General features: G+C 34.2%; 1 protein-coding gene across 3 annotated transcripts in view; it reads right to left on the bottom strand.

Annotated features, from left to right (window-relative positions):
• Positions 1 to 27,025, bottom strand: part of LOC123578451 (cadherin-10) — a 210,674-nt gene that overhangs the window by 4,327 nt on the left and 179,322 nt on the right. For 2 of the 3 annotated variants that reach the window (XM_045441328.1, XM_045441334.1), the window contains exons 9-12: positions 23,644 to 23,765; positions 17,656 to 17,764; positions 11,988 to 12,239; positions 7,940 to 9,002 (exon numbers count right to left, since the gene is read on the bottom strand). In XM_045441328.1, the coding sequence (XP_045297284.1) occupies positions 8,512 to 9,002; positions 11,988 to 12,239; positions 17,656 to 17,764; positions 23,644 to 23,765 (974 nt within the window). In that variant the 3' untranslated portion in view covers positions 7,940 to 8,511. Of the gene's footprint in view, positions 1 to 7,856; positions 7,910 to 7,939; positions 9,003 to 11,987; positions 12,240 to 17,655; positions 17,765 to 23,643; positions 23,766 to 27,025 lie in introns of those variants that run through there. The other variant, XR_006702391.1, reaches the window with a different exon arrangement.

Raw genomic sequence — 27,025 nt, 5'->3', positions numbered from 1 at the left:
CGCTCCCCTCAACATTTTAATTTTCCCACACACTGACCACACGATTGAGGGTGTATGGTACAACATGACTCTCTTATATCAGAGAGCCCAAGGGGACAAAGCCCTACCAAATTGCTTAGAAATCATGATCATACAGATTTTATTGGCCCAGACAATATATGGCCCACTATCAGTAGTGAAGCTCAAGCCAAATGTGTGTGGTTAAAAACTACTACTTTTATTTATTAAAAAGTCCATTCCCCATAACAACACTGCTGAAAGAAATCTCCCTATCATTATTACCCTAACATATCAGGATTGATTATTTTATATTCACCAATAATAGGCTTGGGTTTAAGAGCACTAACTTAGAGCTGAGTCACTTGTGTCCCCAGCTCCACTATGTAAAAAGAGTAGAAACTTGCACGATTTTATGTATTTTTCTAATATGTAAAATGGAGACACTATTAGTAATTATCTTACAGTCATTGTGACAGTTAAATGTGTCAGTATATGTTAGACACTTTGAATAATTCTTGACATTAATAGACACATAAATGTTAATTACTATCATCATCATCATCATCATCATTTCTATAATCTTAGTCATTACTATTATGGTAAATAGAACACAGCCTTATGGTTCTATGAGTAAGTTTTCCAAGCACACACATTAAAGATATCGTTTTTTTTTTTTTTCCTAAGTTTATTTTATGTATTTGGGAGAGAGAGAGAATACGGGAAGGACAGAGAGAAAGAGAGAGAGAGAATCCCAAGTAGGCTCAGTGCTGTCAGCACAAAGCCCAATAAGAGGCTTGATTTCATGAACTGTGATATTATGACTTGAGCTGAAAGCAAGAGTTGGACGGTTATCTGACTGAGCCACCCAGTCACCCCCCTAAAGATATCGCTAATCGTTGGCATTTTATGTACTTAATTTATCATTATTAATTCACCATTCAAAAAATGCATCATTATATTTTAGATGATTTGGAGAATAACCTTTGTGTTCATCCTTGTTTTCCCTACTTTTCAAGAAAATTTTAAAATGTATATTAACAAATGTATCAAGATACAAAATTAATTGTTCTCAATATTCAATGTTAGTAAATGCACTGAGATTTTAGCTTCACAGGTAGGGAGACTGAGACATGATATGATTACCTCTAAATATCTTTAAATATGATTCACTTTGCCCATATATAAACCAAAAATTGAATTTCACTTTTTTCCATTCCCGTCTCAAAAATAAACTTTGTAAAAGAGTGCATCAAGTTTGGGTTTCCTTCCATCCAGTTAATCTAAATGCTATGTGCTCAGGCTATCACTTTTGGGAAGATGATGTAAGAACGTTTCAATATATAGTTGGCATAATTGTGCATAGCTGCTGTCAAGAATTCCTAGGCAGAGACTGTCATCTGAAAAGGTTACTGTGACATTTCTAGAATATGCTTTTTCAAATATGAATGAAACATGTTGCCTTTTTGGTTGAGGGTAGGGAAGGCATGGAACCTGACATTTTCCACGGTGCCAAAATTAGAAAACAAAGTATTAGAATGCCAAGATTAATCAATCACTCAACACGTATTTGTATAGTACCTACTTAGGTGTTGCTTGCGCTGCTTAGAACTAGCATTTTATCAGATTTAAGTGTTTAGCCAAATGAAACCTAAAAATCAAGGAGTTGCTTTAATCTAAATTACATGGATCTGCCAAGAGAATGTGCCATATGTTGGAGCTTCTGAAGTACCTGCACCCTTTTGAATGAGTATTTTCTATGCTCAGAATTATTATAAATGCAGAATCAAATTCTGCCTATAATAAAATTTTATTCTTTGAAGAAACAGAGCATGAAATTTATGCAGTTAAGATGTATATACATACATATATAAACATATATATCTCACATAAATATATGGTATATATATATATGAAATCATTACATTGTATACCTTAAGCTTATACAATATTATGGGTCAATTATATCCCAAGAAAACTGGAAAAAATAAATAATAATTTCAAACAAATAATTTGCAATGCTAAAGTCCTGCTCTTCTAAAAGAAAAGTAGAATGTGCCAGAAGTAGAGTCAGTCACTAAGTCTGGCTGTTTTTTGTGTTTTTTTTTTTTTTCTTCAAAGATGTATTAGCCTTAACAAAACTATTTAGGAAAGACTTATTTTAGGCTATATTTGTAGTGGGGATAATGGAAATAAATATAAACTGTAACACAATGGCATGGATTTCACACATTGGTTTAAAAACTCATTTGAAATACTCTTGATTGTGAAAGGAGAGAGGCAAAGATCATGGCAAGAACCTTAGGAATGCTTCTAAATATTTCACATTGTGGAGGAGGTTTATTCAGATAATTTGGGGATGACGTTGCTGTGCTATCCTTCCTGTGGAGTTGCAAATGTCATGTTCCAAATTCAGGATAATTCCACAGCTGGAAAAGAGTTTTCACAAACTGGCTACCTGTCTTTTATTATGCTCTTATAAATTGTTAATCCTTTCTTATACAAATCCTTTAATTTAATCAAGATGACTCATTGTGCTACTTTATGCCTAGTTTAAAATAATCCCATTTATAATAATAGTATAAGATAAGGTTGAACAAATTATCTTTATTTGCCTTTTTTTGTTTGTTTTTGCTCTTACTAATTAGAATTATGAAAAGTGCCTTTTTTACCCTGCTGTCTTGCTTAGTTGATTTCCATATCTGAAAAGGAAATAGCTAATTCAGCATAGAGGTAAATATTGTATTTATAGTCTTAAAGAAATAGTGAGATTATCAGAGGAATTGGATGTAAGTTATAACATGTATAATAAATGAGTGGACAAAGAAATTAAATATATATATATATATATATTAACATATTAACATATGTTTTGCTGGATTTGGTTTTGGTTGCTACGTAAAAAAGTATGTGTATACATATACTTAAAAAAATTAACTATGAATGCAAGCATCTTTGCTCATTCACATAAATTCCTTGACTCATTTCTTTGGTTTTGTCGTGGGTTCTTGATTCAAGGTTGTCTCTACAATCTCTATTTTGGTAAGTTTGAAGGCTATCCTCTTTGCATAACAGTAACTTGGTATATTTCTGGCAATTGCAACAAGTGAAATTTGCTACAAGCAATCAATAAAATAAAAATCTCTTTATACCCAGTAGTTATGGCCTATAGGAAATAAACAAATAAAAATACAAGAAGTAAATAAATTCAGATATTGAACCCTAGTGCCTTTGGGCAAGAAAATGGCACAGTTTTCCTTCAACATTCTTTTTCATTATAATCTTTCTCAAAACCTTCCCTGATCAACAGTCCCGTTATTTGGCCTTTTCACAGCACTATTAGGGTCCCCCAAATCATGACTCAGACCCCAGTCACACCAGACCAAATCCTGAAAAAGTAGTCATCTGTGCTTCCAGCACTTATTTATGTCAATTCCCACTATCCTAATTTTTGGTACTTCGCTAATGTTCCAAACACATTTGCAATTTTACTTCATCTAAAATGTTTTGACTTTCTCAGATCTGTGTCTTTAAGACATATCTCTAATTTCCTAAAGCAATTAGCCAAAATAATCATTGGCTAATTAACATTTATGTTTAAAATGATGGCCCAGGATAGTACCAGTCTGGAAGGAAAAAGCTTTCCAGTAAATGAATAAAAAAGTCACTGAGACTCCTCCTATAACTTTGAGTAGTTCACTGTTTAAAGAAGGAGGCAGAAATATCATATGCAAATAATATGTATATGTATATATATATATATATATATACACATATATATGTTTAAAATTAAGTATAATTTGTGATAAATCCAATAGTACAATATTTATTAATTCTTCCAACAAATGTTTATTGAGCACCTAAACAGATATAGTTCTGTTTATTGGGCATCACAAAGAACAAAACACAAAATCCATGCTCTCATGAATTTTACATTCTATTTGAGACAGAAAATAATCTTAGTAAACAATTACGTCATGTAGCAAAGTTAGTAGTGTTAGAAAACATATGCAGTATCAGAGCAATGAAGACAGTCTAGGGAAATACTATAAGTTTCAAGTAGGTTGGACAGAGTAAGACCTCAATTTAAAACTAGCATTTACTAAAGAATTTGGACAAGGTAGGGACGCAAGCTGGGGAAGAGAGAATGGTCAGTGTGAACTCAGGAATGCCAGAAACAACAAAGGGTCAGCTGCTGAGGCACAGTAAATAAATGGGAGAATGTTCTTTGCAAAGGCTTTAAGGATAAAATGAGGATTTTGCTTTCTACTCTGACTAAAATGAGGAGAGCAGTGTTTAGAACCGGGGAACCTCCAAATGGGATTTTGAAAATATTTCTTAGACCTCAATGCTGACAGCAGAGTGTAAGTGGGGCAAGGTAGCAACAGAGAGACCAGTAATTGCTGGTAATTGAGAGACCAGTAATTGCTCCTAGTAATTGAGAAAAGGTGTGTTGGTTTAGGGTAGAATGATGGAAATGGAGAGAAGTGGTGGGATCCCGTGTATGTTTTACAAATGAAGTGAAACCACCTTCTCGGATGTGGGCTTTACAAGAAACGGCAGGGTCCAAAATGACTGCAAAGTCTTGGGTTTGAGCATATCATTGGAGTAAAAGGGGAAAGACAGCCCATGCTACTAGATGCTGCTGCCTCACACTATTCACATCTTGCAGGATAACCTGGTCACCAACTGGAAGTTCTGAACTCCTCACTGCACTCTTTCAAAGCAACAGGGGAGTCCCGCCAGCCGACCAGATGATAAAAGGAGACCAAAGGTCGGCTGTATTTAAAACTCAGTCGGAAAAAGCTACACTTCCGGGCAGATCTGAGTCAGGGAGATTCCATTTATGGCCACCAGGGAGCTTGGCCAGGCCTTCCTGCAGCGCCCCCTACGGGTGCCCGCCCAGGCGCAAGTCCACAGGGCAGGGGAACTGCAGCCTATGGTCAGCCTAAGGCAGGCAACAAAGGCCAGCAAAGGGGGGTGTAGCTGGTGAAGGCATAATGAAGACATATACAGACACTTAGGTAGATGTGTTAGTCAATGAACCAGATACTCGTAATTCTCAATCTGAAATCTGAGGGGTTTAAAATTTTTGAGACTATTTTAGACATCTAATTGTTCATAATTTATATGTTTAAGTCTCCCAAGGAATCACTGGAACTCTTTTCACTGTGTGACATATCTAACTGACTATATAGACACTCAGCCTAAGAGTATTAATTTATCATTGCATGAACTTTCTTTGATATTTTGTTGAAAATAAAATCAATTGAGAATTGATTGACTTAATCGCCATTTCTAATGACTAAAGGTTATAAATCATTTTATTTCACTTATCCGAATATTTCAAGCATGATAAAGGATGGCAGAATAATTTTTCTCTGTGTTTAAAAAAGTTAATCACAGTGGAAGTTAAGTATTTTATTATAAATACTGAGTATTTTGATAACTATTTTACCATTTTTTGCACTTTCAGTAGTAGAGGGATTATACACATATACAAAAATCATGTATAATTTATTATTACTTCCCTAGGGTCTAGAACACCTTTTGGTTTTTATAATAGATGCTCAAAATATTTGATGAATGAAAAAATAAATGGATGAATAAATGAAAAACCTACAGTTATCTGATGTAATCAATATCATGATACTGAGAGACATTTTCCCCATTTGCAATATAAAAACAAAAACTTAGATATATAATAACCTATGTATTGGGCATTCCTTAACAGAGCATCATGTAAGGGAGACTACTGAGAGAGTCTGAGCAGGACATTATAGGGGTACTTTTTCATTTCAGGATCTCCAAGAAATTTAATACGTAACCTTCATTATCAAAAAATAATAGGATATCTGTTACCAAGGACTGTTTCAGAACTCTGAAAAATGATTTCTGTACAACATAGGATATAGGCAGAAAACCCGGCTGATCAATCTCCTTAACGATAATTTTGGAAACCTGATTTGGATGATACTAGAGATCACTGCTACAATTTTTAAATTTATTAAAATCGGATGATAAAAAAAAGTGACAGAGCAAGTTAATGTCAGTTTGAAATTATCTGATGAGGATAATTAAAAATATTCAGATCAAGGGGCGCCTGGGTGGCGCAGTCGGTTAAGCGTCCGACTTCAGCCAGGTCACGATCTCGCGGTCCGTGAGTTCGAGCCCCGCGTGGGGCTCTGGGCTGATGGCTCAGAGCCTGGAGCCTGTTTCCGATTCTGTGTCTCCCTCTCTCTCTGCCCCTCCCCCGTTCATGCTCTGTCTCTCTCTGTCCCAAAAATAAATAAACGTTGAAAAAAAAAAAAAAATTAAAAAAAAAAAAAATATTCAGATCAAGAATTCCAATTACTGATATCCAATATTAATAAAAATAGTTAATGCTGAAATTTATAAACTAATTTTCAACCAAATGAATATTATGTTTTTAATCATAATTATTGTGAAATGTTTGTAAAATATACTTTCTTCTAATTTTTCCAATTTTTGTTGATTTTATTTGAATGAATGATCCTAGGACATTCAGGATTTTCTTTTCCTTCTGTTTAGTTTTTGTTTTATTTCATTTATTTTCCCTTTTAAACTTTGTCCTTTTTAGGGCACCTAGGTGGCTCAGTCTGGTTAAGCGTTCGACTTCAGCTCAGGTCATGATCTCACGGTCTGTGAGTTCGAGCCCCGTGTCGGGCTCTGTGCTGACAGCTCGGAGCCTGGAGCCTGGAGCCTGCTTCGGATCCTGTGTCTCCATCTCTCTCTCTGCCCCTCCCCCACTTACACTCTGTCTCTCAAAATACGAATAAACATTAAAAAAAATTAAAAATAAATAAATAAATAAACTCTGTCCTTTTTAGTCAGCCTTCTGGGTATATGAATGGCATCTTGAAATACAATAAGTGAACCAAGTTAGGTTTTACTATGATCTGATGTATCAGCCTTGTAATGTGACTAATTTTAACTAGACCACATAGGTTGTTTTTCATTCACAATTATATTACCATGCAAACTGTCTGTAGTCAGTGAAATGTATGCTTTTTCAGCCTGGAAGTTGGGGGGAAAATATCATCCAAGAAGACTGAAATAAATAATTCTGCACTAAGGATATGTCAATATTGTGCTCTCACTCCAAAAGCATAGCATTTTCACTAATTGGAAAGCACACAGATCTTTGGTATTGTTTATGATTTCCTCAGCAGGGAATGCGCCTTCCTAGTGAAGGCCCAACAGAGAGCTCCATTTATAAATAAATCATATTTGGAGCTTGAGAGACAAGAGAGCAGTTGGTGGCAGTTGGCTTTTGTGAATCTCAGGGACACCAGATAATTAACTGCCAGTATTTTTTTTTTTTTCCTTTCTATTGAATCATTCATTGACAGAAAAACAGACTTAATTACAAGTAAATCTATAATGCCTTTTGGAAAACTTGACATAATCACGATGCTGTATCTTAATGGAATATTCAGCATTATTACTATCATAACTAAGCATTTTCAAAGTCACCATGGGAAGCAAGTATATTTTCCATTAAAGGATTATTTCAGTATGAAATCTGTCTGAACTATTCTTACCTATAAAACTCAAAGAACAAATGTCATACAAAAATAAAAAAAGTTATATTCTTTCAGATATTATTTTAATGAATATGAACAAAATGAAATGACTGTATTGCTGATGTCTGGGGACATTTAGCATAAAGACAGCCATGCTTTTAAATCGGCTTAATGGTACATGACTATTACTTTTAATTTGACAAGTTTTTCACGTATCGGAGCATAACAAAACTCACTGGAAAAACAATTCATACCTATATCCTATTAACTTGTTTAGATGCCAAAGTAACAATAATGACTTTGTGCCCTTACCTGCATTCAGTGGACTTTTGTACCAAGACAGTCCATGAAAAAACTTCTTCTTCCTAGGAAAAAAAATGAAGCTGGAGACAAGGTAGTTGTAAAAACTTGTTTATTTTTTTTAAAAATAAATACAAAAATATAAATATAAAACATTAGCAGATAGAATTTGATGAAATGAAATTGCACAAACGTTTGTATACCAGGTTGCATATCACACCTACTAACACCACATGTACTTTTTTTTTTTTAATTTAATGTACAGAACAGGATATACCTTAAATGTTTTTCTTCACCTTTTTTTTTTTTTTTTTTTTTTTTTTTTAAATAAAAGCTTCATTTGCAAGGGCAGGACGTGTATCTAACAGAAGCGGCTTGTGAGGTTCCTATCCTGTTCGTGTTTCTGAAATTATCTTTTATTTCTAAGATGGACCACACTGAATTTCCATAGCTTTGGCTCTTGGAAGTGATTAAATAAAATTTCGCATATATTCCATGAGACATCCTACAGGAAAGAATTAATGGAATTAATGAACAAATTAAGAAGTAAATGGGAAAAAATTGTGCTGAGTGGCAGGAAAACTCTCCTGAATATCAAATATTGTGAAGGGGGGGACGGTGTCCGTCGAGTTACCTCCTCTTGTTGGAACAGAATCGATAGCCTAGGTTAAGAGTCTTTGTCGCTGTCCCCGCCACCGTACATTTCGGCCAGCTTGTTAAACCGGGGGCCCCACTCTCGGAGGTAATCGTAGTTTTGGTCCCCGTCAGTGGTCCCCGAGTCTAAGGAGCTCAGAGACTCCGCGATGGAATCGTTCCCTTCGTAGGCGTAGGTTGCCAGGGAGTCGTAGGGGGGCGCGGTGGGGTCGAGGTCATGCTCTTTCAGCCTTTCGTTAATGAAATCGCGGACGTCTGTGTTATCCGGGGCCGTGGGAGTCCTGCGAGGTATGAATAACGTCTCCGGGATGATGTCTCGCCGAAGCTTCTTCTCCTCGATCGCTGCAGGATTCCTCAGGGTGCCGATATCAAAGGCCTGGGTGTCCTCCTCTCCGCCACCCTCGTCGTTATAGCTCACGATGTTGTCTCTGATGTCCTCTTTAGACAAGATCAGAGGCTCCTTTTTTCGCTGTCTTTTCAGAGCTGCAAACAGTACTACTATAACTTGAAAAAAAGAAAAGATTCATTAGCGGTCCATCTAAAAACACTATATAAATGACGAGTGGAAGCACTGGAAAGGAGTTTAAGTTACTTAGGTTTTCGGGGACAGGCTAGAATTTCAGATTAATTTTGTCCTTCCATCCCTTTGGGGGGTGGGGTGGGGTGGGGTGGGGGGAAGGGAGAGGAGATTGTTGAGGATTTGGCCAGGAAGGGTGGTTTAAGCGCAGTGTTTGCAATTTATTTTTAAAGCCATCTGGGATATTTCTCAAATACAGTGAGATATTTTGTCTATTTTTTTTTTTCCTAAGGACTGTTTAAAGTTAGCTCCTGATTGTACAGACATTATTTATATTTTGCATTGAATAGTGACATAAGGTGTTACATAAAAAATAGACACACATTGAATTCAGCTTCAAATAAAACAATTAAGGACAAAAACATGCCCATAGTTTTCACATCCTTATACAATATTAAAAAGGCAGCATTCTTTGCAAGATATGGAGGTATTGGTTTGGGTTAAATAGCTTTGCTGATGGATTCACATAGATTTCTTTTTGTTACATTGTTAAAAGAAAAAGATTTTTTTCTTGCATTTTTTTTCTTACAGTGTCTTAATTAGTGGAGGGGAAGTGACCTCCTGATTAGACACTCTTGGTTTAGCAATCTTTGAGGTGTTACATGAAAGTATGTATTTATGTGAGACCAAAAATAAGTTGTAGGACCACAAGATAGCAAAGAGTGAATTCCAGCTTCTACACTGAATTACCTACAGAAACTATGTGTGAACCTCAGCTAGATACATCTTAAACAATTGTAGATATACAGATAGAAACGTGTATCACTCAGGGCGCCTGGGTGGCTCAGTCGGTTGAGCATCCGACTTTGGCTCAGGTCACTATCTGGCAGTTCGGGAGTTCGAGCCACGCATTGGGCTCTGTGCTGACAGCTCGGAGCCTGGAGCCTGGAGCCTGCTTCCGATTCTGTGTCTCCCTCTCTCTCTCTGTCCCTCCCCTGCTCATGCTCTGTCTCTCTCTGTCTCAAAAAATAAATAAGAACATTAAAAAAAATTTAAAAAGAAACGTGTATCACTCAAAAAGGACATTTCCCTACTTCCCTGACAAGTTACAAATAATAAGATAATAATTTTACTAACCATAATAATGGCAATAGCATAAAAGATGAGAGAATATTAATCTCAGATTCCCTCTGGTTGTATGACTTTTCCCACCCCCATTCAGTATCCACAAACATTTTGGAGATGATCCTTTAAAATGATGACTTGGGGAAACAGAAGTGAATTCAATTAGATAAGGAAAGAGAGAGAAAATCTTTTACCAGATATGTGTACGGTGAAATATCTATATTTATTTAAATTCTTTACAATATACACTTATAGGAGATGGAATTTATTATCATTAGGAATGGAATATGTCCTCTCAAAATTCATGCTAAAGCCTAAATCCCCAAGGTGATGGTATTTGGAAGTGGGGTCTTTAGGAGGTAATTAAGTCATTAAGTGGAACCCTCATGAATTGAAATAGTGCTTAGTGCTTTTATAAAAAGCAACAAACAAATGATTACTGTCTGCCACGTGGGGATACAATTGAAGACCTGGCCGTCTTCAACTAGGAAGTATGCCCTCCCCAAATTTGGAACCTGCCAGTGCCTTGATTTTGGACTTTTCAGCCTCCAAAACTATGAGAAATAAATGTGTGTGGTTCAAGCCATCCAGTTTATGGTATTGTTACAGCAGCCTGAACTAAGAGAATTATATTATTATGTGAAGTTTTGTTTTGTTTTCTCTTTATTAACACAGGACTGTCAGGCTGCTTGCCTTCAAGCTTGTGTGAAAGGGCAAACAAGGGACTTTTTTAATGCAACACAAAATAAAGTTTTAATCCATTGATAAGTGTTCTTGACCTTCCAAGTGGTTAAAAAATAAATAGGCCAGCATTAAGTGAAAAAAAAAAAGTTTATTCTTCAAGTCTTTGAGAAAATGTGACATTTTATTTTGCTTAAATTCATATATTCATGCACGCACATAAACTTGTGATGTCAAGATTTTGAACCTTAGATTACTTATTATCAACCAAACGACCCTACCCAGTAAAAAATGTTCTAATAATGAGGATAATGAAACTTACTAAGATTGGATCCAAAATCCAAGTTCATTTTACTGCTTCTTAAAATGTCAGATACAATGTTTTTTGATTAGGGTCATAGGAATATGCACAATAGTTTTAAGATAATGCAACTGGAGAGTAAACTTAATCAGATTTTTCATTCAAAGGCAGTTAAAAAGCAATTTGCTCTAGGTTATAAAATCAAGTATTATTGTAGGGAAAATGAACCAGGTAAAGGCCTATTTCAACATTATTTCAGTGAAAAGGTAAGATAGTGAGACCTCCATCCAGCCATAATATGAACAAAAAAACTGGAAATAAACTTTAGATTTACTAAAAATCTATCTACAACTAACAGCAAAGGGTCTTGCCTTTGTTGAGCCACTCAGAAATTGTGTGATCTTGAAAAATGTTTCGAACAGCTCTAACTTTCGTTCTTATTTAAAAAAAATGTAATAACTATCTGACCAGATAAAATATTTTAATTTAACAGTAGCCTATGGTTAACCTATGTCTGTCTTAAATATTGGAGTTAATTTGGGAGGAGATATTTTATTTATTTATTTATTTATTTATTTATTTTAAATTAAAGTTTTGGGGTTTTTTTGAAAGAGACAAGGTGAAAGTGAGCAAGGGAGGGAGAGAGAGAGAGAGAGAGAGAGAGAGAGAGAGAGAGAGAAACAGGGCTCACACAAAGAGGGGCTTCTGCTCATCCAATGTGGGACTCGAACTCATGACCTGAGCTGAAGTCTGATGCTTAAGGACTGAGCCACCCAGGCGCCCGGAAGAATTATTTTGATAACAGAATTTCTGATTTACAAATATACAATCTAGAAATAATTATATTTTCACACACGTTTCTTACCCAGCAGAATAATGATGCAGAGGAGAATGGCGATGAGGGCCCCGGTGCTGAGACCCGCGGGGAGGAGCAGAGCTTCAGCGCTGCAGGACTGCATGTTGCCTTGGCTGTCGCAAGCACACACTCGGATGGTCAGCGTGCCTGTGCTGCTCTGAATTGGGTAATCATTGTCTGATATCACCACGGGCAAGAGATAGGTACTTATTTCATGTCTATTGAATCCATTTTTTCTGGTTAAAATTCTGGCAGTATTATCTAAAATAAATTTGAAAATATTAAAAATGGCTTGGGATAGTACCTTTCTCTCATCTTGATCATGGATGGTTTGACATATAAGTAAAAAGATGTTCATGTAAATTATAAAATTACTGTCAGTTTTCCTATAAAATGTATGCAATGCAACTAAAAGATAAGATAGATTAGATAGCTGGAGGTATCTGATAACTATGCTTATTTATTAGATTTCCAACTAATTTTCAGATAATGCTTTTAAAATGGCAAGTTTTTATGAGAAGGATTGCAAGGATGATAGCATATTGGTTTGCAGAATTTTCAGAAAACATACATATGTGTACGAAGAAAAAAATCATAGTAAATGTTTTTTTTATTTATAAATGCATGTATATTTATGTACAAACACACACACACACACAGCACACACTAATCTAATTTCATGAAGAAAAATGTGAATGGGCAAATTTTAAGTGTAGTTGCGCTCTTAAAATCAACAATGTACTCCAAACCCTTCAAGGGTCCCAATATATGAACAACAGTGAGCAAGTTATTTATATCTCTGAACTTTAATTTCTCCCCATTAAAATGAATATAATATATAACCCAAAGTACTGGTGGAAGACAGCTGATGTGGGGTGCCTAACAGAGGCACAGAGAAATATAAGGGTTGAATAAACACTAGCATTCTACTACCCAGTATATTGCTACTGAAATTTTCTTTATCTGGTAACTCAGCCAGTATCCTTAAATGGAGGTGGTACAGTTAATAAACAAAGATTTATCCTAACCTTCTATAATCAGTATTTTTTCAATAAAATCATTACATACTTGCATGATAATTTTCTATTCCGTTTATCCAATGCACTTAGTCTTATTTAGCCAATCCCATAAGCTTGTGTAAAATGCTAACGCAGGGAAGGGAGTGAGTTAGCCAACTGCTCAAATCGTGTAGGACAGAAAAAGAACGGTGATAATTTATTGCAGGTATAGTGCTTGCCTATAAAACTGTCATTTCCTAAATTATTATTTACAAGTTATTTCTACTACATCGGTTAACTACATAAGCTAGGAAAGGAGATTAGCAAAATAGAAGACGTACACCTGCAAATTAAAAAAATAAAATAAAATGTGGCCCTGATAATTTTGCAAATCTGACTTTTCTTCCAAGAAGTATTAGGATATAATTCTTCCAGTCTCAAACCTACACTAAAATTAGTATTTATAGGCATATGGATATATATGTTTTTCTTTTTTTAAGTTTTTATTTAAATTTCAGTTAGTCAACATAAAGTGTAGTATTAATTTCAGGTGTGCAATATAGAGCCTCAACACTTACATACAACACTAAGTGTTCATCCCAACAAGGGCATTTCTTAATCCCATCACCTGTTTCACCCCCCTCCCCCCCACCCATCTCTCCTCTGGCAATTATTAGTTTCTTTTCTATAGTTAAGTGTAAGTATGTATTTCTTGGTTTGTCTCTCTCTATCTCCTTTTTCCCCCTTTGTTCTTTTGTTTTGTATCTTAAATTCCACATATGAGTGACATCATATGGTATTTGTCTTTCTCTGATTGATTTATTTAGCTTAGTTCCACCCATGCAACACTTCATTCTTTTTTTTTTTTTTGTGGCTGAGTAATATTCCATTATATATATACATACACCACTTCATCTTTATCCATTCATCAGTCAGAGGACATTGGGCTGTTTCCATAATTTGGCTATCGTAGATAATGCTGCTATAAACACCAGGATGCATCCTTTTGAAATAGTAAATTTTTGTATTCTTAGGGTAAATACATAGTAGTAAAAGTTCTGTACCGTGGGTAGTTCTATTTTTAACTTCTTGATGAAACTCCATACTGTTTTCCAGAGTGGCTGGACCAGTTTTCATTCCCACCAATCCTGTAAGAGGGTTCCCCTTTCTCCACATCATTGCCAACACTCATTCATGACAAAAGCCTCAACAAAGTAAGTTTAGAAAGAACATACTTGAAAATAATAAAGGCCCTATATGAAAAACCCACAATTAATATCATTCTTAACGGGGAAAAATTGAGAGCTTTTCCTCCATGGTCAGGAATGAGACAGGGATGTCCACTCTCACCATTGTTGTTTAACATAGTACTGGAAATCCTCGGCACAGCAATCAGACAACAAAAAGAAATAAAAGCCATACGAATCCACAAGGAAGAAATAAAACCTTCACTATCCGAACATGACATGATACTCCATATAGAAAACCCAAAAGACTCCACCAAAAAATTGTTAGAAGTGACACATGAAGTCAGTAAAGTCACAAGATACAAAATAAATGTACAGAAATCTGTTGTATTTCTATACACCAATAACGAAGCAGCCGAAATAAAATTAAAGAATCAATCCCATTCACAATAGCACCAAAATCAATAAGATACCTAGGAACAAACCTACCCAAAGAGGTGAAAGACCCGTCCTCTGAAAACTATAAAACACTGATGAAAGAAATGGAAGTGAACACAAAGAAATGGAAAAACATTCCATGCTCATGGATTAGAAGAACAAATATTGTTAAAATCTCTATATTACCCAGAACAATCTACACATCTGATGCAATCCCTATCAAAATACCAACAGCATTTTCCACAGAGCTAGAAGAACAATCCTAAAATGTGTATGAAACCACAACAGACCCTAAATAGCTAAAGCCACCTTGAAAGAAAACAGCAAAGCTGGAGGCATCACAATTCCAGACTTCAACTTTCATTACAAAGTTGTAGTGATAAAAACAGTATGGTACTGGCACAAAAATAGACACATATGGATCCACAGAACAAAATAGAAAACCCAGAGATTAGCCCACAACTACATGGTCAGTTAATCTTTGACAAAGCAGGAAAGAATATCCAGGGGAAAAGACCGTCTTTTCAACAAATGGTGTTGGGAAAACTGGATGACATCATGCAAAAGAATGAAACTGGACCACTTTCTTACACCAAACCCAAAAATAAATTCCAAATGGATAAAAGACTGAATGACCTAAATGTGAGATCTGAAACCACAAAAATATTAGAAGAGAACACAGGTAGTAGTAACCTCTTTGACCATAGCAACTTCTGACTAGACATGTCTCCTGAGGCAAAAGAAACAAAAGCAAAAATAGACTATTGGCACTTCATCAAAAGATAAAGCTCCTGCACAGCGAAGGAAACAATCAACAAAACTAAAAGGCAACCTACAGAACTGGAAAAGATATCTGCAAATGACATACCTGATAAGGGGTTAGTATCCAAAATCTATAAAGAACTTGCAAAACTCAACACCAAAAAAACAAATAATCTAATTAAAAAATGGGCAGAAGATAAGAATGGGCATTTTTTTACAAAAAAGACATACATATGGCAAACAGACACATGAAAAGGTGCTCAATAGCACTGATCATCAGAAAATACAAATTAAAACTACAGTGAGATATTACCTCACACCTGTCAGAATGGCTAAAATCAACAACACAAAAAACAACAGGTGTTAGCGTATGGTTATATTTAGAATCTTCTTGCCTTTCCCTTTTTTAACTTTTCCAAAGTTTCTAAATGTTAATTTTATCTACAATAGTTTTATTATATTGAAGAACAAAATGTCATTTTACCCTAAACTAGCCATTCTATTCAAACCATTTTATTAAATATTCAAAAAGTCATCGTATAATTATGCTTTCAATCTATGTTAGTGGAAAGTAAGGGAATCTTAACAATTAAAAGCTCTAAGTGTGTTATCACAGAAGCAAGAAATTAAATTTTAAAAACTTATACCATAAAGTTTTCTAGGCTGAACATATAGATAAACACAAGGGTATTTTCTCAAGAAGAGCAATTCCATTTCTCAATAGAATTTCTTTCAAAATGCACGATAACAAATCAGTGAATTTATGCAGGATTATATCCTATATTCCATCTGACTTTAGTGGTGTTCTATATAGTGACATGTTCAGATGTATATTTATAAGGCGTCAACTCTTGCTCTGAGTAACTCATGTAAGATCAGGAACTCTGCCAAATATAGGAAGATGCCACTACTTGTGAGAACTTAATTAAGATTAGCCTAAAGGTGCTTACCTAGTAACTGTGAAATGTTGTGATAAGGTAACACTATTTCAAGTCTCTAATACTTTTCAAAATTGAGCGGTGGTTTATTGGGAGCCAGGGCTTGGTTTAACAGGAACATAAATTAAAACACGCTTAGAAAGATGAATAATGTTGCCAGTTCAGTATTAGGGATGTCCAGTCTACGTTCCATATATAGGATGCCAGATTCAGCAAATAAAATAATGGGTGTTGTTTTACTGATATGCAGATGAAAGTGGACATTTTGTGTCTTATCTGCCAACCCTAGGCTAATTTTTCCCATCACAATTATTTTAGACGTTCAGAGGGATACAAAACAGACATTTCAGAAACTCCAATTTAGTAAACAGATGTTACCAGTGGGTGCCCTCTCTTCAACTGATTTGTGCACTTTCTACCATATCAAATATTTCAAATAAAAATTGGGTTAATGTAAAACTATCCATTATCTTCAACTTCTTTCTGATATTCTGAAAGCCACCTAGAGGTGATATAGCCATCTGCCTCTACTAGTGTAGCTACATCATTATGAAGGTATTTCCAAATATGCCAAGGTAGTAAGGTAGTTATTACATTTATTTTAAGAATAACCATATATACATTTACTCTAAAATTTGAATGCCGTTTTGGAAAGATCACCTGATATTGTTAGTTTAACATATACTTATTGTTGGGGGGGGGTGTTAAGCTCTACACACTTTTAGACTAAGATAATTACCACATATAATTTTCAAAGAATAAAGCTGTTCAACTTTTTAAAAATAGTAACTATTTTCATATTTTTTCCTATAAAAATCTGTTTTTGCTCCTTTTGGGAATGCAAGAAATGTAATTTCAGTATTTTTGATCACAGAGACATCGTAATATTTACATATTACACAAAAGAATAGTATATCTTGTCCTTGCAACTGCTTTTGCACTTAAACCCTCACAGGCTAATATGGTTACTTCTCTTTCTTCTGACCCATACTCCATGCCTTCTTGGCTTTGGTGAATCTGTTGCTGCTAAGTATCATTGAAATTTGCACAAGGGTCTCACTGAGTCATTCATTTCTCTACCCCATGTGTCTGATTATTTCCAGCCTTTCTAATGTTTTCAAGATCCAATCTCTTCATTAGTACTCATGTAGAGATTTCTTTCAAATAATTTACTATTTTTTTGATATTTTGAGAAAATGAACACTGTCAAGAAATTAATCTGATTAAATACCTTATGAAAACAACATTTTGTAACACAGATCAGTAAATTAATACACCATACATGTTAATTGCTACTTTGGGGAAAAGTTGTAAATGTCACCTTAAATCATAATGACCGTGTTCTAAAATTTACCTTCATTATCCTGTACTGTGAAGTTGGGATTGACAGCAGCTAAACTGAAGAAAAATTTCTGTCCACCTAAAGGGTCATCTTTGTCTACTGCGCTTATAGTCTGTATTAGCTGGAGAAAAGAGAAAAATGCATATTTATCAAATTCTATGGGTATAACCTGCTTAACAGTATGTAATTTTTAACATCCAATTTTGTCTAAATTTAAAGGCAGTTGTTTTTTTTTCCTTGGGCATGTATCTTTGGCTTATTCCATCTTTTTTTGTTGTTGTTGTTATTACTTTAATTTTAATAGAGTCTTCGTCTCTCTACTTCCCTCCGTGCTTCTCTCTGTCCCTCCTTCTCAATTTCTCCTATATATTATCCATTTCTTCAAAATAAAAACTGGTAATATTATATTCTTTGCATCCTTATTAATTTAGCATTTGAAATGAGTAGGTTATTTCACACATCTTTAATCATTAATCTGGAAGAGTTTATCTAATGTAGGAAAAATTCAGAAAACTATTGTGATTATGGCTTTTCTCCTTATCAAAAAAAAGTAAAGTGAAAATTATTCAAAGAAAGTAGAAATTATGTAGATAATATTATGCAAAACTTTTTAAATGAAGGACTTAAACATTATGGTCTACTTTAGCAGTAATGACTCACTCCATCTGCACTGTAAATAAAATTACATATTTTTAATTCAATATATGCATACAATGGGAAATGGTTATTTTATAAAGATCATCTCTGACTTATTTAAGGATAAGAGACAATATAAGATGCTATATGGTAACAAAGAAGAAAATTTAACACCTTATACTGTAATCGGATCAGTGCTTTGACCATATATGTTTAATATTATTAAATATATATATAACATATAGCTATGTAATATTTGCATATATAACCATTTTGTCCTTAATTTAAATGTATAACATTTTATATATATTTTTGTGCATCTTAATTTGCAAGAGAGCTTCAGAAGTTGTTAACTTGTATATTGATGTTTATATAAATGGTCAAATTTATGCTTAACTAAAAGGAATATACTTTAATAAATTGACTCGTTTTAACATTGTGTCTATATTTGATCAAAATATTTGCTACTGATTTTTATTTAAAAAGAGATTTCAAATTTAAAATATTATATCAAGTAAATATGAAAAATAAATTATTTTAACTCTTCTGTATTGAATTAGTCTTCTTTTAGATTACCTTATAAAAATAAAAATGTGATAAATTTTATGTACTCCCTATTTATTTACAACCTTAACCACTTCCTTCTAAATGATAAAAGAAATATAATTTGATCAAAGATAAATGTTTATTATCTAAGAATAAGCAGCCAAAAAAATCATTTAAACTTCGAATCATTTTAAAATATATTTTAAAATGAAACATAACTATTTAATGAAACTTTAGTGGTAATTTAAGATTGAATAGAAGTCAAAGATTTATTGCTAATGGCTTAGCCATTCAATACACAACTAAAAATGGTACATATGTGAAGGAATTAAAGAGAAAGATGTTTATACAATAATTAATTAATACTCTTTAAGAGGTATCAATTCAGTTATAAAAACATTTCTTGAATGACTCTTATTTGTCAGGCAGTCTAAAAGATTATACTTTTAAATAGTGATTTATAAGAATAAGTTGAGGGGGAAAATGACATAAATGAAATAACATCAAGAAAGATAGTAGACTAAATATAATTTTTATGTTTATACATATTAAGATTAATATGTTGGCACACATACAGACAAAATGATAGAAACTTAAAAGTAGAGCTAAAACTTTAAAAGTAGGCCTTTTAAAATAAAAACTATAATGTTTCATAATAAATATACATTTTCAGTTATGATTACAAATTATAATTTCAGTTTATTTTTACAAATCAAAATAATACACTACAGAGAACAAAATGGTCACATCTTTACATGTAAGAAATTATAATGGTTTACACAAAAATTCCTTTTTTTTTAATGTTTATTCATTCATTTTGGGAGAGAGCATATACATTCATGCTCTCACATGTACCCGTGAGCAGAGGAAGGGCACAGAGAGAGGAAGTGAGAGAGCTGCAAGTGGGCTCCATGCTCAGCTCAGAGCCCAACCATGAGATCATGATCTGAGCAGGAATCAAGAGTCAGACACTTAAACGACTGAGCCACCCAGGTCTCCTTACACAAAATTTCTTTTCTTTAATTTTTTTAGCAGTTATTTATTTATTTTGAGAGAGAGAGAGAGAGAGAGAGAATGGGGGAGGGGCACAGAGAGAGAGAGAGGGAGAGAGAGAACACCAAGCAGGCTCCTCATTGTCTGCGCAGAGCCCAACACGGGGCTGAATCTCACGAACCGTGAGATCAAGACATTGGCTGATACCGAGAGTTGGACACTTAACTGACTAAGCCACCCATGCGCCCCTTATGCAAAAATTCTTAATTAAAATATGTTGTTTGAATAAAACATGATAGCATCATTGATTTTAAAATTAGTGATTCACTGATATATTTTCTTTAAATGTTATAAAGAAAGTAGCCAACCCCTATGCTGTTCAAGAATCAACTGTATTTTGTTTTGGTATATGTGTGCTTATTTGTTTTGGCATATGTACCATATACATATGGGCATATATATATATACACATACACATACATATTATATATTATAATATATATATTATAATATATAAACATATTATATATTATAAAATATATATTATAATATATATTAAAATATATATTATACATATCATATACATATAATATATATACATTATATGCATATAATATATACATATAATATATTATATAATATATTATATTATACAATATAAATATAAATATATATATTATATAATATATACTATATATATATATATATATATTATACATTTGAGTTGATTTGCAATAGAAATCATAAATTGGCAACAAGAAGGAGACATCCCCTATCTCTCTGTATAAGTACTCACTATTTTATTCCTGCTAGAGATAAATTCATTTTTGAATTTGACAAATTCATTTTAGATCACTTCCAATACAATAGGTTGCCACATTATGGAAAACAAAAACAAAAACACTGGTGATGTCTAGTATTCATTTTGAGCATATGAAGAACAGACACTGATAAGTCATTTACATTGTATCTCTTGAGCTGTAACATAATTGGATTCTATTTTTACTAGGCTATTCTAAAACAATCTCAATTCAGCAAGAAGGTGTTTCAGTGATCATTAGCATTGCCAGTGTTAGAGTAGTAGTTTCCATTGATGCAAAAATTACCTTGTTCTGGTAAAAAGTACCCTTTTCAGTAGCTGGTAAGTAACTAAACACTGTGCCATGGAGATATGTAGTGGGATATTTGGGGTTTGGTAAAGGCCTGGAGCTCAGATACTATCTGTGGGTGAATACAAGTAGCACTCCTCCCTGGGGAAACTTTGGGAAATCTGTGAGACAGAAATTGATTTCCTTCCCATAACGATTAAAATTGTTAAAATATATTTTATTGACTGAAAATCAATGAGAAATGAAACAGCTGGTCTTCTTTCCCCTCCTTTCCCAAGAGACTCTTTCTGTGATGGAAAAGATAAGGACTCAAGTAGCCTAGTTCAGACACAAGAAGGAACTGTTAATGCTACAATTGTAAGCTCCATCTTTTCAAAGGGGGAATGTCTCCTACCCTTAGATCAGGGAATAAGCAGAAAAGGAGGAGGAGATGGTAGTTAACTTTATCTCTGTCTTCTCGTTTTGTCCACGCACCAAATAAATGGAATCATTTCCTATACTGCTGTTCAAAGTGCTACTTTTAATCGGCACTTAATTCAGAGAATTAGTTTGGTTGAAATACTCTATAAATAACTAAAGCACACCCAGAAGTCCTGAGAAGCTCCTACTTCCCAGAAGGAAGGAAGGCAGAGTTAACAAATAAATTTCAAGGAAGTTTCAGTGAAGGACTTTTCCAAACCTTAGTTTTACCTCCTAGGATGCTGTAACCTAGAATTCCATCATTGAGTACATAAGTATTTGGTTTAAGGAACATTTTTCAGCCTGTGAGACCAAAATGATATTTAACAAACTGATCTTATTAAAAATAACTACTGTGGGGACACTTGAGTGGCTCAGTTGGTTAAGCCTCTGACTCTTGATTTCTGCTCAGGTTGTGATCTCATGGTTCATGGGTTCAAGTCCCACATCTGACTCCGTGCTGACAGTGTGGAGTGTGCTTGGGATTCTCTTCTCTCTCTCGCTTTCTGCCCCTTCCCTGCTCATACTCTCTCTCATTCTCTCTCTCTCAAAACAAATTAATAAACATTAAAAATAATAACTACTATGGGAAGCTATTGCACATTCAGATAATTAGACAAAAATTATTAATCATGTTATTCCTATCAAGGTGGTCAAAATAGGTTACTTTTTAAATTAAAATTTTCTTCTATTTTATTATTTTCCTTCAATACGCCAAGTGGTTTTTAAAGTCCAAAAAATATAAAGTTACTAAACCAGATATATTTTTTTTAAAAAGAGGCATAAAGAAAAAAAAACATAATCCCTTATTTTGTATATTTTGAATACATTTGGAAATCAGTATTTAAAATGATTCAAATGCTCTGAAAAGATATCTCTTGAAAATCAAATAGAATAACCATAGAGAAAGCAATGCATGAGGCAGTTGCAAAGTGGGTAATTTATCTCTTTAGAGAAAAGGCTTCAACTTATATCATGCTGAGCCTGCCAAGCAGAGGACTATTTGGAATGGTATTTTCAGGGCAAACACTGTTTCATTAAGAAGTAGGTCGGAAGTAGCTTTGTCATTTAAATATTCCAAATTAAACATTTCCATAACATTTTCAAATAAAAAATGAATCCAATTGCAGCAATTTTGCCATTTCCAACAATAGACAGGCTATTGAATTCCTGTTAGAATCTTCAGAAGGAAGAATTTGTGTTATTCCACAATGTAATTTGCATAAAAATGTAACAATGACATTGATGTTTATAAAGAGCATCAAATGATGTCAAAACATAATACAGTTTTGGGATGGGTCTTCTTCCTTTAATAAAGCACATTTGATTCCCAATTATTATTTATAACATGCAGCTTCCTTCTGTGAAGATAGCACTCAAACCAATTAAGAGCATTTCTTTCAGCCATATACACTGGAGTTTTGCAAACAACAAAATGAGTCCACTGAGGAAAAGACTTAAAGAGTTATAAACAAAGCTGATGTATAAAGAATGTTTTAAAGGACAAAAACTAAGTCATTAAGCACTCTAAGTGTTGCTATAATGATGAAATACAAGTATAAATCTAAGGAGTGAATCCTACAGTCTGCTTTCAAATCATTTGCATACATTGGGATATTGATGCACTGTCTAGCTGATCCCATGTATCTGTCTCTGTGTTTTTTCTAACTTCCATCTCCCATTTCTCTAGCAGTCACAGTATTCATCTAAAGAAAGAGCAGAGTTTTTTTTTTTTTTTTCTCCCTGTTTCTGTGCTTGAAAGTTTAACAAGTGAAAGTTATTTCTTCTTACACCTTAACTGTTGTGGCAAAAATAATGTCTTATATTTTCTTTTTAACTGCACAAAAGAAATATGAAACTCAGTATATTGTCATTCAGAGCATTTTTTAATTCTAAAAACATCAGCTTTTTTTTTTGAGAGAGAGAGAGAGAGAGGTGAAGCATAACCAGGGGAGAGGCACAAGGAGAGGGAGAGAGAATCTTGAGCAGCATCCGTGTCCAGAACAGAGCCCAAAGAGGGGCTTGATCTCATGACCATGAGATCATGACCTGAACAGAAATCAAGAGTCAGACATTTAACTGACTGAGCCATCCAAGCACCGGGCACCCCAACATCAACCTTTAAAAAAATTATGTTACTGGTACTTATATGATTTTTTTTAATCTCTGTTTACTCATTCTTCTTAAGATTAGGAAAAGAAAATATTTAAGAAGCCACTAAAATATTCCAAAGCTTTTAAGTCCTATGGTTGCTCACCTGCCCTGGTCTGGCGTTTTCACATACAAAAGTGTCATAGAACACTGCAAATTGTGGAGCATTGTCATTAACATCCAAAATTCTGACAAAAACAGCCACACGAGTCATCTCTTTGGGATTGTCTAGAAAAGGGAAAGGAAAAATTTGTTTAGGAAGACACATTTGTGCACCAGATTTAATTTATACAGGCATCTTGTGGATATTAAGTGCTCACATAAAAATAAGCATCGTGTTCATTTTACTAACATAATGAGCAAATGCAATAAAGAAAATTACTACAGAGCCTAATTAAGTAGTCATAAATTCAGTTATTATTGGCCTCAAGAGTACTACTATTATTTTGGAAAATCTTTTCAAAAGCAAAATCCAGTGTAAATGAGTTCATATTGTATTTGTGTCCTGACTGTCCAAAATATGTAAAATAAGAACAAATAGTTATTAAATCTTTATCATACAGTATTATATTAAGCTTCAGCAAGTTTTTGGTTGAAGAAATAATTTTAAATAAATTATTAACTAGCCCATAGTCATAAGCTCGTAATGAGTAGTTTTTATATTACAACTTACCCTCCTGACTACTTTAATCACTAAAATGTATTCCAATAGCTACTCTCAATTCCTCTTTTGGAAATTTTAATATACAGCTACTAATTTTACAAGTTGGATGGAAATTTACAGTAAAATATAAGCATTTGAATTTTTCATTAATTGTTACTGGTACAACTTCAACAATCCAGGCTGAATTTTGTAAAATAAAGTCAGTTTGGTAGTAATATATAGTAGAATAATAATGTTTTGTTTTTTTTCCTACAAATTTAAAAATCAACAGCAACAAAGTTTTCACATAAAAATATGCATTAAAATTGTCTTGATTTGTAAGTGGAATTTTAAAATATTAATGTCTATTTACAGACATGAGGTAACAACGTAGCATGGAGTAACAATATTGTATTAACCATAATTCCATTATCTCAACAATGGAATTTTCTAGGAATGTGTACTGATATCTAAGAGTGATTTGACATCTTAAATTCAAGTTCTATTTATCAACCTTTGTGATGTCAAAATCTTAGTCTTTGGATATAGTTGAACTTCTATGTGGACTTCAGCAAAGTCAAACTGAAGATCAGTATAAAAGAACAAAGGAAGTAACAAGCTAAAAACAAAGGAAAGCAGGGGTCTAAGAAAGATGGAGGAGCATGGAAACCCTCAGCTTGTCATGTCCCTGAAATGCATGTAGATCAGCACCAAACCATTTTGCACACCTAGGAAATTGATATGAGGATTAACACCACAATCTGCATAACTTGAGCCACAGAATTCAGCAGAATTCAGAATTCAGGAATGTGGAGAGGTGAAGTGGGAGAGAGAGAAGCCACAGTGGGTAGGGAGCTGTTTTTGCAGAGAGAGGATAGAGAAAGGGGGAGAGTGCAGTAAATCGGGATCATGCAAGAAAAGCACTCCCCCAAAAGTTGCTGGAGAGAAAGAGAAAGAAAGAGTGAAAACACTCACAGGGGACTGAACAAGAATTCTGTTCCCCAAAACCAGTGACAGGGAGAAAGGAAAGGATTTCAATACCATTAGGATTATATAAACAGTGGAGCACAGAGTCTGAAATTCTGGTGCTTAGTGCCAGTTGGTGCTCTGTGGAGGAAGTAGTGACGATCCCCAGGAGCAGGCATCGGGGTCTGAGGGGTTCATGTGCCACGGGGGAGAAGCGTCACTGTGTAATTACACAATCATTTTCTGGGGCAAGCAGGCACCCGGTTGTTGCTCAGCAAGACCCTTTCCCAGAGAGTTGGCATGGGCCCAAGTCACAGGGGTCTCTGCAGAGAGGGGTTTTGAAACACAGCCCCACCTGAGATAAAACTCTGAAGGGAGGTGCTGCCTGGCAGGCTGATGCTTGGACATGGACAGGGTAGAGGCAAGGAGTGGAAGGAGCCCTGAGACAAAGAGGGGCTTCATGAGAGCATGAAGTTCCTATGCCAGAGACTAGGAAGCTGGGTGAGGCCATTTCTACCTCTCCTGCACATGCATATGCATGCGCATCCAACCCAGTAAACTAAGTAGCTCCACATAGTGGAGAATGGAGCCATTACACCAAGCCCCAACCAAATGCATCCTCCAAGCACATCCCCTAGACAACCAGCACAAGTCTCTCTGCTTGCTTAGTGTATGGACTATATAGAGTGCTTCATAGCTCAAGTTCTAGGGGACACTGAATGTTAACTTCATTTGGGTTTCATTCTTTTTGCTGGTTCATTTATTTATTCGTTGTTGTTTTGTTTTTCTTTTGTTGTTTTTTTTTTTTGCTTCTGTCTTTCTTGAAATAGTTTCTTTTCTTTTGTTTTTCTTCGTTACAGAAAGAGAAAAAATTATTTTTATTTTCTCTTTTGCAAGAATATTTTTTTATTATTTTCATTATTTTTAATATTTTTGTAGTTTTAAAATTCTATTTTATTATTTATTTCATTTTGTTATATTTTATTATACAAATATTGTTTAATCTTTAAAACTTTTCTTAATTTTTTTTTCTTTTTATCTATCTTTTCTCTACCTTTTTTCTCTATTATACCAAGCTTTTTTCAACAAGCAGACCAAAACACATCTATGATCTAGTTACCTTTATTTAATTTTTCTGTTTTGTTTATAATTATTTTAATTTAAAATTTTTATTTTATTCTTTTTCTTCCTCCATAATGACAAACGAAGGAATTCACCCCAAGAGAAAGAACAGAAAGGAATGACAGCCAGGGGCTTAAGCAACACAGATATAAGCAAAATGTGTGAACTAGAATTTAGAACCATGGTAGTAAGAATACTAGCTAGGGTTGAAAAAAATATATAGTTTCCCTTTCTGAAGAGATAAGTAACTAGTCAGGACAAAATTAAAATACTATATCCAACATGCAATCTTGAGTTGAGCCATGATGATAAGAATGGACGAAGCAGAGCAGTGAATCAGAGGCATAGAAGATAAAATTATGGAGAATAATGAAGCAGAAACAAAAAGAGGGAAACAAAGTCAAAAGAGCACAATACAAGACTTAGAGAACTCTGTGACGCATTAAAAAGGAATAATATACAAATCCTAGGAGTCCTAGAAGATGAAGAGAGAGAAAAAAGGACAGAAGGCTTATGTGAGAAAATTATAGCAGAAAAATGTCCTAATCTTGGGAAGGACACAGACATCAAAATCCAAGAAGCACCAAGAATTCCCATTAGATTAAACAAAAACTGACCATCAGCAAGGCATATCATAGTCAAATTCACAAAATGTGCAAACAAAGAAAGAATTATGAAAGCAGCAAGGAAACAAAATCCCTTAATGTATAAGGGAAGACACATCAGGGTTGCAGCAGATCTATCCACAAAAACTTAG

The sequence above is a fragment of the Leopardus geoffroyi genome, chromosome A1 (genome assembly GCF_018350155.1).
Source record: "Leopardus geoffroyi isolate Oge1 chromosome A1, O.geoffroyi_Oge1_pat1.0, whole genome shotgun sequence".
Classification (NCBI taxonomy): Eukaryota; Metazoa; Chordata; class Mammalia; order Carnivora; family Felidae; genus Leopardus; species Leopardus geoffroyi.
Note: the sequence above shows the minus strand (reverse complement) of the source record. Positions and strands in the feature narration are given on the sequence as shown.